The sequence below is a fragment of the Gopherus evgoodei genome, chromosome 3 (assembly GCF_007399415.2).
Source record: "Gopherus evgoodei ecotype Sinaloan lineage chromosome 3, rGopEvg1_v1.p, whole genome shotgun sequence".
Classification (NCBI taxonomy): domain Eukaryota; kingdom Metazoa; phylum Chordata; order Testudines; family Testudinidae; genus Gopherus; species Gopherus evgoodei.
Window position 1 is genome coordinate 151,434,980 of NC_044324.1, and position 13,490 is coordinate 151,448,469.

The 13,490-nt window shown below is 39.6% G+C and overlaps 1 protein-coding gene across 10 annotated transcripts in view; it reads left to right on the top strand.

Moving 5' to 3' along the window:
* The window catches only part of SDCCAG8 (serologically defined colon cancer antigen 8), a 153,975-nt gene that overhangs the window by 14,440 nt on the left and 126,045 nt on the right, over positions 1 to 13,490 (top strand). For all 10 annotated transcript variants that reach the window (XM_030557001.1, XM_030557005.1, XM_030557007.1 and 7 more), the window contains exons 4-7: positions 7,525 to 7,638; positions 9,980 to 10,105; positions 10,408 to 10,548; positions 12,590 to 12,654. In XM_030557001.1, coding sequence (XP_030412861.1) covers positions 7,525 to 7,638; positions 9,980 to 10,105; positions 10,408 to 10,548; positions 12,590 to 12,654 — 446 coding nt within the window. The remainder of the gene's footprint in view (positions 1 to 7,524; positions 7,639 to 9,979; positions 10,106 to 10,407; positions 10,549 to 12,589; positions 12,655 to 13,490) is intronic.

The following is a 13,490-nucleotide window of genomic DNA, read 5'->3' on the forward strand; positions in this document are numbered from 1 at the left end:
ATTTTCCTGTTTGTTCATAATCTGGAAAAGAAAAACAAGCTTTCCTGCTTTTTCAGGTCCCAAACGATTTCTCAATTTGGAATGAATTAGTCCAAAGGAAGAAAATATTCTTTCTACACCAGCAGAAGAAGCTACTGCTGTTAAAAGTGAGATGATCACTTCAACAGTCTCTGAATTCAAGTGCTTAAGTGACTTCCATCAGTTCACTGGTGTGACTTTCTTCAAAACATCATCAGCAAACATATATTTCTTGAATGGTTCACTCTTAGCTCTGAAGTTTATTATAGTTGGCATTATGGAGGGATGATGGCTATGACATGGACAGCCAGCAAACTCCTCTTCTTTAGCAGTAAAGGTTTGACCCTTGTACCAAGTATTGAGAATATTTGCAAGAAAATGAGCTTGTAATTTAACTCTGTCATTGCATATTTCTCTTGTCAAGATCTCACTCAATTCCTTCCAAATTTCAACAGCGTCATCGATTAGAACAGCTATTTCCCTGTATTTTGTTCTAGGCTACAGAAATAGGCTTCAGGGTACTCGGCATGTGTTCAACATTTCTCTTAAGCTGAATGTTGAGAAGGTTGGCTGTGACAGTGCTATCTATTTTTTTCACAATTTTGGTCACAAACTATCATCAGATTAGGCCAGTTCTTGACATAGTGCTCAAAATAGTCCACTACTGAGTTCCATCACACGTCTTGTGAAAGAGTTAGCTTGGGTCCTCCCACGTTTTTCAGAGCAGCTGCTGCAAAGTGGTTGTTATGGAAGTATTTTTGCAATTCTGAAAACATTAGCCTTTATTTCTGGAACACTGAAGTCTTTGGCTAAGGATTCTCTACTAAATAATTTCTTCCCATCTTGAATAGATTTGCAGCATTATCTGTGACCAAGCTGCGTAGTAGACATTTGATTTTTTTTTTCCTCACAGTTTGTTATAGCTTTTACTGCTGCTACTTGTAAGTATTCTGCTGTTGGTGCATTTCCTGATGTATCAGTTGTTTCTGTAAGGAAGACATTCCCTTTGTCTGTCACACAGGCAAGTACAGTAGGATCATTGTGGATGTTGCTCCATCCATCAATACTCAGGTTAACAATTTTACCCTCTAAACCAGGTATCGGCAACCTTTGACACGTGGCCCATCAGGGAAATCCGCTGGCAGGCCAGGATGGTTTATTTACCTGCAGTGTCCTCAGATTCGGCTGATTGCAGCTGCCAAGGGCCGTGTTTCGCCATTCCAGGCTAATGGGGGCTGCAGGAAGTGGCAGCCAGCACATCCCTCAACCCACGCTGCTTCCCGCAGCCCCCATTGGCCTAGATTTCCCTGATGGGCCACGTGCCAAAGGTTGCCAGTCTCTGCTCTAGACCTTTTGCACACTGCTCAATGTCTCTTTCATACACTTTATCTAGCAATTTGCCTGCAACATCTGCTCTGTTGAGTGGACTGTATCCTGGTCTTAATGACTGAACCATGTTAATGAAGTGTGGCTTCTCAATCATATGGAAAAGAGTTGGCTGCATGAACAAACCAGGCAATTTTTTCATCAGTTACCTCTTTGTAATCTGCGTGTTCTTATCCAAACTTATCTATGGTTGTTTCTGGGTGATGGAGATTTTTTGTTTTCTTTTTGCTACATACTGTGATGTACTGTGACTATGTGACATACATGATGTGACTGAAACATTATCATTGGCAGATAACTCTGAAACTATAGAAAATGATAGGGATCTTGAAGGTGGATAGTCGTCAGAATCCTGTATGTTGAGGATAGATTCTCCTAAACAAAATGTCAATGTAGTTATTTCATTATTATTACCAAATTGTTCATTTACTATTACTCTTTGTATTCATTGACACTCAGTACTACTTCAAAGGTGAAATTGTAAAAGGAAGATCTGCCTATTTCTGTTATTTAGTTTATCACAACTGCACCTAAAATGATAGTACCATAGAGTAACAACTACGGTATTTTCTTTGCTCAAACATGAGAATTCAAGAGTAGTCCAGAAGGAAGACAGGCAGTCCTAAAGAAAGAAGTATGAAATAAAAACGTTTACCAACCTGAAGATCCTGCATGTTCAGACACATTCCTTTCATCATCTTCAACACAGCTTCCTCCTGAGAAGGAACACTTCTTATGATGTTATTTCATTCGGGCAACCAGCCTTGCATTTCTTTGTTGCACTGTTTTGCATTTTGCAGGCATGCCTGTCTTAACCACAGGTAGAGGAACTTCATTAAAATATTCCCAGACTGGGTCTCTTTTATGGGCTGCTGCCATTATAGGTTTTCCCTTCTAGTGAGAGAATGATATGGTAGATCTCAAATCAATGAAGGCTACATTCAGAAAGACCTCAAGACTTCTGGAGTATGCTGCTCAAACAGTTTAACCTTTGTTTCTACTGCCTGTCCTTCCCTTCTCACGTTTATCTCCAGACTTCTTCTTCTTGTCCAGTTCTCTTCTGCCCACAACAATCTTCTGTTCATTGAACTTTTTGAAACTTTGCACTTTTAGACAGAGGTAAGGGATTGACTCTGTGTACACAAATTTGCAGAGGGACAATAGGATTGAGCTCTGTTATTTCTCATCTCTATATATTATTTATTTAATAACATTTTTGCTGTTTAAAAAGCAAGTTACCTTTGGAGACACAAATCCATATTTTGAAAACTGCAAAACTAAGCATCTCTGATGGTATCTTCTTGACTGAGCGCTGAGTCCCATTGGGTAGATAGAAAGATTAACCTAAATAATCTGTACAGAAACTGTGGAACCCCATAAGATTGGGTCCCTAATCCATGAACTATTGGAACTCATTTACAAAACTTTCCTTAAACATTACGTGAATATAGTGTCTCATGCTATAGAATTAGAATTTTATAATCCCTATTCCATGATGAAATATCTTTGAGCTATAATGTATCGTAATTAAAACTATCTTTAGGTAAAATGTTTTTTGAGGGGGAAAAAAATCTGCCAAAAAAAGCCAATTTAAATGAAAAAGAATAATTGATTTTTATCCACCCTGGTTACAGTCCTGTATCAATGCCACTGTAGTGCCATAGCATAGATGCTTCCTTCAGCAATAAAAGAGTTTTTTCCATTGCTGTAGCTAGTCTGTCTTCCCAAGCAGCAGAAGGTAGTTGATGGAAGGTTGACCTAGCATTATCCACACCGGGGATTAATTGAGTTTAGCTCCGGCACTAGGAATGTGAATTTTTCTCATCCCTGAGTGCCATAGCTTTGTCAACTTAACTTTTACTATAGCCCAGGTCTTAGTCATTTTGAAAATTTTACCCCTTGTCTCTGAAATTTACTATTTCTTCATGCATTTGGGTTTCCTTTCATATTTCTGAGCGGATTTAATTAGTAAACACATTTTAAATGGAAAGAATGGTCCTAGAGAATCAAAGATGTTAATATGATCCTGTTTCTATCAGGGTCCTGTGGGATCAGTTCTTGGACCTATGCTATTTAATATTTTACATCAATGACCTCAAGAAAACACAAAATCATTCTTGATAGTTCGCAGATGACCCAAAAATTGGGAGTTGGTTAACGGTTAACTTCGTTCCTGTCTGTAAATACAATTGTGGAAGCAAAAATATTTGACGATGGACCTTTTTAATCTAACAAACAAAAGTATAATACAATTCAGAGTCTGAAAATTGAAGATAGACAAATTCAGACTAGAAATTGGGCATAATATTTTAATAATGAGAGTATTTAACTATTGAAACAGTTTAGTAAAAGGACTTGTGGTGGATTCTCCATCACTGACAATTTTTAAATCCAGATTGTCAAGTGTCAGAGGGGTAGCCGTGTTAGTCTGGATCTGTAAAAGCAGCAAAGAATCCTGTGGCACCTTATAGACTAACAGACGTTTTGGAGCATGAGCTTTCGTGGGTGAATACCCACTTCTTCAGATGCATCTGAAGCTCATGCTCCAAAGCGACTGTTAGTCTATAAGGTGCCACAGGATTCTTTGCTGCTTTTATAAATCCAGATTGGATGCTTTTCCAAAAGATATGATCAAGGAATTATTTTGGGGATGTTCCATGGTGTTATTCATGAGATGAAATTAGATGATTACAATGATCCCTTGTGGCCTTGGAATCCATGACTCTGAAAATACCCTGTGACTTTGCAATATTAACAGTTTTAAACAAAGTTTGGGGTTCTGAGTACAGACACTTCAGTCTGCTTAGTTCAAACAACAACAAAACAATCTCACTATCATCTGTCAGTCTCTTAGATTATATTAAAGGTGAGAACAACTGTCCTTTGTGAGGGAAAGAAAAAACGTTGGTGTTAAAGTCCAGTCCCATTTCAAAACAAAACACAAACAGGAGGAGAAAAAAGAATGGTTTGAGTGTTGACTCTTACTTGCAACCTCACTGTTTGAAAATTACAGGTATAGCACAGTCTTATCAGCTATCGTCTGGCTATGCTGAAAGAAGGACAGGAGACACTGGATGAGGTTTAATCAGACCACAATTTTATTAACAACTGTCTGGGAATAGTCGGCAGATAAAAATGTACAGTGCAGGTCTTCCATGATCATTTCCATATATACCTTGAGAGCTACTGTCATCATCTACCATCATCCTGGTCCCCAGCCCACCAGCTGCTGGGACCTTGCCATCCCGCTGCCCCTCAACTGAGGAGTAAGATGGGCTATAAGAAGAGAGGGTGTTGCAGTGCCAGTCACAGGAGCCCCAAGTCCCCCCTCCCATTTTTCCACTCCTTTAACCCATGTTTGCCCAAATAAGTGATCAATCCTTCCCCCCGGAGTCCCCATGCCCCCTCCAAATCTGCTGTGAGGAAGGTCAAAAAAAAAATCCCACTTCACCTAGTCCAATCTGGCAGTGAGGGAAAAATTCCTTCTAGCCCCCCAGAGCAGATCCTGACTAAAACTGATCTTTTGCCACTTCCATGGGTAGGAACATGTACTTATGTAACCTCCCCTCTCTTCCAGTCATCTGGGGGGCATGGAGCAGCATTTCCATGCTGTGTGGCTGCTGCAAAAACTATTCTTTGTCTCAGTCCCTTAAAGAGGTACACACCTTCCTCCAGCAAGCCAGACAACACTCCTCTCTCCCTCCTCTTCCCCCCGCTTAATGTGCAGTGTGGTCACTCTGAGACCTGGCAAATGCGTACCAGCATTGAGTGTTTTAGGGCATTGCTTTTAACTTCCTTTTTGGTAACAGGCTTACAGGTATATTGCAAAAAGGAGTAGTCTTGGCAGGCTTCTCAAATGAAAAGAGAGGGGTTAAAACAAATAGAAATACAAAGGGGTGTTTTTAAAAAGAAAACACTATTACAAGGAAGGGAGTGATGACAGGAGCCAGATGATGTTTGGAGTTCAGACAGAGCCAATGGAAGTGGCAATATCATCTGGGTTCCTCTCTTTCTGCTTGGTCTGATCAGGACATCTGTCAGGGTGAGGACGACAATGGCCCAATTGTGTCATTGGATTCTGGGATCCCAGGAGATGATGGGTGTGGCAGCCATGATGGTGAAGCTCACTTCTTCCTGTTTTCTATCTTTCAGTCAGCTCCTCATCCCCCAACCCCCAGGCCTGTTTTTAAGGACCCCGAAACGGGAGTTTTAATTTCCAACTCAACAATTTTGCTCTATTGATTTCTGTTTTAATGACAAATCTATATAAAGACAAAAGTATTACTCAAAGACCATTGCAGTGTAGCTAGAAATGGTTCTAATATTGTTAATAAGTTTTAAAAATGAATACATTTTAACAAGTAACCTGTCATAAATTTTATTACAATCTGAATGTCAATTTTTAAATCTCAGAAATTGGGATTTTATTTGCTAGAGAGGTGAAAGAAAGGTTATACTCACCAAAAGAACAAAAATGAACCCCAAAACTTAGAGGCCTTTTAAAAGTCATTATAACTTAGCTTGATGAACAGATTTCTTTACCTTCTCAGTTAATTAATACTGTACTCTTAAGAATAAGTGCTCTAATATTAGATTCACGTGTAATAATGGAGCCGTAGGATGCATCAGGAGAGGTATTTCCAGTAGAGACAGGGAAGTGTTAGTACCATTATACAAGGCACTGGTGAGACCTCATCTGGAATACTGTGTGTAATTCTGGTCTCCCATGCTCCAGTTTGAATTAATCTTTCTTAAGCAAGTGCAGAGCAGGGCTACTAGGATGATTGGAGGAAAGGAAAACCTGCCTTATGAGAGGAGACTCAAAGAGCTTGGCTTGTTTAGCCTAACGAAAAGAAGGCTGAGGGTAGATATGATTGCTCTCTATAAATACATCAGAGGGATAAATACCAGGGAGGGAGATAAGTTATTTAAGATAAGCACCAATGTGTACACAAGAACAAATGGATATAAATTGGCCATCAACAAGTTTATGCTCTAAATTAGGCGAAGGTTTCTTACCATCAGAAGAGTGAAGTTCTGGAACAGCCTTCCAAAGGGAGCAGTAGGTTTTTTTTTACACCTAACTGGCTTCAAGATTGAGCTTGATAAGTTTATGGAGGAGGTGGTATGATGGGACCGCCTACCATGGCATGTGGTCCATTGGTGACTGCCAGGAGCAAAAATCCCCAACAGTTGGAGATGGGACACTAGGTGGGGAGGGCTCTGAGTTACTATAGAGAACTCTTTCCCAGGTATCTGCCTGGTGGATCTTACCCACATGCTCAGAGTCTAACTGATTGCCATATTTGGGATTGGGAAGGAATTTTCCTCTGGGTCAGATTGGCAGAGACCCTAGAGGGGGTTGCCTTCCTCTGCAGCATGGATCACTTGCAGGTTTAAATGAGTGTTAATGGTGAATTCTCTGTAAGTTAAGTCTTTAAATCATGATTTGAGGACTTCCATAAATTCAGCCAAAGGGTATAGATCTATTACAGAAGGGGGTGGTTGAGGTTTTGTGGCCTGCAATGTGCAGGTCAGACACACTAGATGATCATGATGTCTCTTCTTGCCTTAGTCTGTTAGACACATAATCCCTACTTTGTGCGGACTTCTCAAATGTAATTATCATGCTGTTATGATACTTACATAATATATATTATACTTGTTTGTATATTCATCCTTCTACAGTGTGTTGGTACACTACTGAAGAGTACATATGTGTGATCATGTCTCCTTATAATGAATACAGTGTGTTGAGGATCAGCCCTAATATCTCTCTTAACCAACCAGTCAATTGACCATCAAAAATTGGTTGCTCAGTGGAAGTGGTCTTTTGTAAAGGTGGAACAGAATTGGGTATATTTTAGGATTGTCTCTTAAGACACTGAGTCCTTTAGTAAAGGTGGTCTCTAGTATAGGTTTCACTATATTACTACAATACCATGAATAGTTCATCAGTGTTTTTGAACAAGATACTTTATTTTTAACACTTTGCAAAAGTGTATTAAGTATGAATAGGATTCTGTGAATGGAAACAACTTTCTGTGATGCAACAATTAGAGAAAAATGCTGATTATAAAATATTTATTATGCTTAATTTACTTATTTTTTTTCCCCCAGAGAACTTCAGAAGCTGCAGATCAGAGTTTGCCTACGCTTTGTGATCTTGTTCCTATCATTAATGATCAGTCCCAGTACATTCACCACTTAGAAGCTGAAGTGAAGTTTTGCAAGGTATGCAGCCTGCTTCACCCATTAAGATACTGATCCCACAAGTGTCATACTCATGGAATTTCCATTGAGTTTTTAATAAGAGTTCTATATGCAATGTGCTTACGGGCTCAGACCTTGAGATTCTAAATATTACATTAGCCAAAAGTGAAGCAAATACAGTTCAGAGTGTACAGTAACTCATTTAACATTATCCCACTTAACGTTGTTTCAGTGTTACGTCCCTGCTCAATTAGGGAACATGCTCATTTAAAGTTGTGCAATGCTCACTTATAACGTCGTTTGGCTGCCTGCTTGTAAGATTCTGTGGAGTAGTAGCGACTTTACAAGGGAGCATTGCACAAGTTCCGTTTCTCTGCCTCTTCCCCCTCCCTCCCAGCACTTTCCCCACTTTCTGGGACAGAAGGGCAGGAGAGGGGGAGCACCAGGTCTCCACTCCTCCTGCTCCCTCCCAGAAAATCCTAAATGCCAGTGAACACCTGTTTGGCAGCGTTTAGGACTTTCTAGGAGGGAGGAGCAGAGCGGGAAAGTGCCGTGTGTCTGCTCCTCCCCTTCCCTTGCAGAAAGTCCTGAGCACTGCCAAACAGCTGTTTAGTGGCGCTTAGGCTTTTCTGGGAAGGAGGGAGAGGAATGGAGACACGGGGCTTCCCCACTCCCGTCCCACCCTACCAGCACTTCGCGCTTAAGACTTTCTGGGAAGGAGGGGCAAGAGTGGGGAAGCGCTGCATCTCTGCTCCTCCTCCTCCCTCACAGAAAGTCCTAAGCGCCACCAAACAGCTGTTTGGCGGCGCTTAGGACTTTGGTGGGGGGAGGGACATGGCATGCTCTGAAGAGGAGGTGGAGTGGGGTGGGAAGAGGTGGGCCTGGAACAGAGTGGGGACAGGAAGAAGCGGGCCTGGAGCATTCCTGGCAAAATCCGAGCCTGTTCTCCAGGGAGGCTGCCTCTGCTGCTGCAAATGTGCTTTCTAGTGTCCTTTCCTGCAGTGAGCTGTATGCAGTATGCCTTTTATTTGCCCCTCCAAAATTTCCTTGGAACCTAACCCCTTACATTTATATTAAATCTTATGGGACAAATGGATTCGTTTAATATTTTTTTCACTTAAAGTTGCATTTTTCAGGAACATAACTACAACATTAAGTGAGGAGTTACTGTACTATGTCTTCACATGCATCATCACATCTCTATATTTCTTAAAAATCCATCTTATCAGGAGGCTTTTTTTCTTGATAAAATGTGTCTTAAATAGATAAGTGTATATCTATTTATCCAACTGTTTCATGTAAATAACTTTTCCTACTCAAATAAGCATCTAACCAGCATTAATGTGTAAATCAGACTATTACCAAACATGCTTATTGTGCCTGTAATGGAGTTAAAAAAGAACGAGAGTCTTTTACTAATATCTTAAGAAATATATATGCATGACTAGAGCTAGGTAAAAAATTTTCCATGAAACTTTTTGTTACTGAAAAAGAGATTTGGAACAACCAAAACATTTCACAAATGTGGTGAATTGGTGAAACGAGTGAATTTTTTTGGCCAAAATGGTAAAAAATAATAATAATTAGAAGTGTCAAAACAAATAGTTTTTTTAACATTATCAAAACAAAACATTTCAATTTTGAGTGGGCTATGTTCACCAAGAGATTTAGGCCACATTCACAAAAACAGATATGGAGGTAGTGTGTGGGGCCCACTGGTTAGGAAACACACATGTGAGGGAATGACTCAAGTTAAAATTCCCACTTTGTACAAAATGCATGAATAGTCATTGGGTCAGAGAAAGAGAGTGAAAGAGACTCTATAGGCCAGTGGTTAGAGAACTCACCGGGGACACTTGGATCCAGTCTCTGTTCCAATTAATATGTAAGTGTTTATACAAAGTAGAACAGCTTTGACAGGAAAGATTGAGAGAGGCCCACTCCAGAATAGCCCGTAGCCTGGTGGTTAGTTTACTCACTTGGAAAGAAGAGATCTGGGCTCAAGTCCCTGCTCCGTAGTTGGGTTTTCCATGTCTCAGGTAAGAACCTTCACCTCTGGGCTATTAGGTATAAGAGGGGACATTGCTGCCTCCTCTGTTTTTTGTGACTGTAACCCTTCATTTCCTTTGCTGTTATTAAAAATACCTGAAGCTTTTCATTTTGGGTTGATGAAACATTTTGTTTTGATATGAAAAAGTATTTTGGTTTGAACCAAACTGAATCTTTTTCCGTTTTTGGAACTGCAAGTGAATCAAAAAATCAGTTATTTGTGCAACTCTGCCTGTGACATCAAGATGTATTTAAATGGTCATAGCTTTATCAAAGAGCTGCCTATGTACAGTATTTGTATTTGGTCTCATAGGAGGAGTTGTCTGGGATGAAAGATCGGATACAAGTAGTTGTGCTTGAAAATGAGAAACTCAATGAGGAACTGAAATCTCTAACTGTAGAGCAGACGTTGAGAGAACAAACTCTTTTGGATGCTTCAGTAAGTTTGATTTTTTTTTTTTTATTAAGGGTCGGTGAACTGGTTCATTTAAATAAGAACTGTCATTTGTTCTCAAACTGAACCTTAACCAAACCTTTATGAACATTTTGAAAAATGCTGGATTAGAGATCCCAACATTACTATCTTCTTCCTAGAGGGCAACTACATTAAATTCTGCACAGATTCTTCCATTAGATTTTAACAGTAACATTCAATATTTTTTTTTTTATTTAGCAATAGTTAATATTTTTACTTAAACAGCTATTGTGATTAAACTCTGAAGCATTACAATTGTATTTCAGGCAAATGTTCGGAACTCCTGGACTGTAGGAGGTGATGATTCTTATTTATGTCAACCTGCCAAGTCATCACCATCACATAATAAAGAACAGGTTTTGGCCACAAGAGACACTGCAGAAACAGAAAAATGGCAGCTAGAATTGGTTGGTATTGAAATAATTTCTTTGCGGTGTCACATCTCGGCTAAAGATTTTAGTGCTCCTCTTTCTTGGTGGCATTTTTTAGGATTAATAATTTCCTGACAGTTTTGGAGGAGAAGATTTGATTGCTTTAACCCCTAGTCTTTGAGGTCAATATCTATCCCTTGAAGCTTATGTTCTTAGTGTCTTAAGATAATTGTTTTGTCCCTTTAGGCAGTGGTGATAGGTAGGCTGTTTTGTGCAAATCTCAGCATGTCAAGGTGGAACTGGGGTAGACGGCGCATGTGTGGTATGATGCTGCAATGGATAGTGCTGTGGAGATTCTAGACAATACGGATGCCTGCAGGCAGCCAAGAGCTAGCTACGGTAACTTAAGCAGTTGTCCAGTACTGTGGGTCGCTGCAGTCTCCGGAGCAGCCCAGCATCCAGACGGTGCTAAAGTGGCTTCATCTCTTCTTAATCCCCATCCCTTAGGTTACAATTTCTGTGTTGTGCCTCTCAGAGATGCAGCACAGAAGGCCCACAGTATCTTGGAGATACTCCATTTGGGAAAGTCCTTACCCTGTCATCTCAACTTGACAATGTATTTTTCACTTCCTAACCTAAACTGGTGGTGGTGTATTGCTGTCACTGCTACTTACTTCATTCTGCCTAACAGCTGTGGTGAATGAAGTACTGTAATATCTCTGTGTGTGAACTATGTAGTTTTAAAGGACATTTGGGTGCTTCAAGATTATTATTCCTAATCACTCATTTATGCCAAGAATACACTATACTGTATATAAAAAAGTTATTTTCATTGATGCCTCTGTCTGCAGAGCCAGAAATCTTTGTGATGACACTAAGCTCCCAGCATCTTAAACCCTGTGACAGTTCAAGTCGCCACAGTAGTTGCCTCTTTTCTTTCCTCTTATTTGCCCATATGTGACATTTGTGTATTGGTTGATCATTCATGGTGAAAAAAACAACAGTGAGAGATTCTGTGTAAGGGATTGCTATAGCCCCACATCACTGTGCCATTTCACCGCAGCAGGTACATTTGAAGCTGTTTAACCACTGCAGGTACATCTCTTACATGTTCAGCTTTTTAGCAAGAACTAGGACTAAACTATTGAATAACTCATGTTGTGGTAATGAGAGAGTTTACCATGTTCTTCATAATGGCCCCAAATCTTCTCTATTTAGGAATATTTCTATTGACTTCTGTGGGAGCAAGATCAGGCCTCTCATAGGGTGACTGGCCCCTTTAAGGGAAAATGGGGCCTCAGCTCCAAACTTGACATGATCAGGTCACTTCCCCAGGTGGGTAATAATGGTTGAGATCACGTGATTAACTCAGCCATGGTGAGCTAAGGTAGGAAGGGACAAACTTCTGGGGAAAGGCAGCTCAAGTGGGAGCTAAGACGGCTGGAAGTGTCCAGACAGAAGCCTGGGAAGTTGTATCTGGCCTGAGATGAGTGCTGCAGGTAATAAAGGAACCGTTTGAACTGAACCCTGGTTTGAAGTCTCCTGAGTTAAGGAGAGACACTGAAATATAGAGTTGGGGCCTGGAGGGCTAGTAGGTGGAAGGACTTAAAAAAACTGACCTTAGAAGGGGAGTGTTTTTAATTACCATTGGATTATGGAGTTCTTACAAGGCCCTGAATAGAAGGGGAAACTAAGGCAGGGTGCTGCCCCAGGCCACAAACAGGCACTTTGGTGGTGGCTCTCCCTGTTATGAGATCCAATTGGTCAGATCATCAGCTTGTATAAATCCAAGTAGCTCAACTGAAATCAATGGATCTGTGGCAATTTACACTACCTAAGGATGTGGCTCCATGTGTAGAAATAAGTAAGCATCCCTGTTCTGTTCATTATCTAAGCTTTCTGAAAAGAAGAGTAAGGAAAGTCAATTCTGAAACTAATGGTTTTGGGTTAAAAAAATTGATTATCTTCAGGGGAAATTAGTGAATATAGTTAATTTTTGGATATATCTATAAAGTGCTAAGAGGAGATAATTGTGAGGAAAGAGGAAGACATACAGTTTTTTCATCTTTTCCTAAAGGAGAAGCTAAAACGTCTTTATCAAGAAAGGACTGATACACTTGAAGCTCAAGTACGGTCTCTAAGGTAAATTGAAATGGCCATTTTCTTTAAATAATTTGTAAAAAACACAAGTGTTTTCAGTGGTTTGCACTCTTGTTGAAAATCAAATTTTAAAAAATAATCAGGCACATGTGACAATTAAACATTTATGTTTTCTAATATGAACAGTTCTTACTGAAATATAATTAAAAACATGATTTTAAGACAAGTTAATTTCAGGACACTGATGGAAAAGATTTGTCAAATTTAATAAGGATAAAGCCAATATTAAAAAATCATATAGAGATTTACTAGACAATAGGATCCTTCCTTAGACTCTTGGACTTTTGTAGGATAGTTCTCTTGAAGAAATAAAATTCTGTTCAAATTTTGTAAGCTGATCAAAATAAGAGAGGGGAAAAAAAAGAAATGTGTGGAAAAGTTATACATTTTCTATTAAATCTGATTGGTCTATCCCATAATAAAAATATTGTGCCAGAAGTTTCAGATCTTAAATGGACTGTGTTAATTAACTTAGACCACATTTTAATTTTGTGGGATTGTTTGAAAGTGTTTTGTTTTACATGAATAAGTATTTTAAATTTTTTTTTTTTTTGGCGGGTGGGGTCACTGGTAAAGAGGCTAAATTTAAATATACACCATGCAATACTGGAAACCTAAATGTAGGACACAGGAGTGGAAGGGACCTTCTCAGTCATTAAGTCCAGTCCCCTGCTATAGTAGGCAGCCCCATTCATAAATTTATCAGTCTCTATCTTAGAACTAGTTAGGGTGTTTGGGGGGGCTATTCCAGACCCTCACACTTAAAATGATCAGAAGTCATCCTCAAATGGCCAGTTTATACCCACTATTTATTGTAC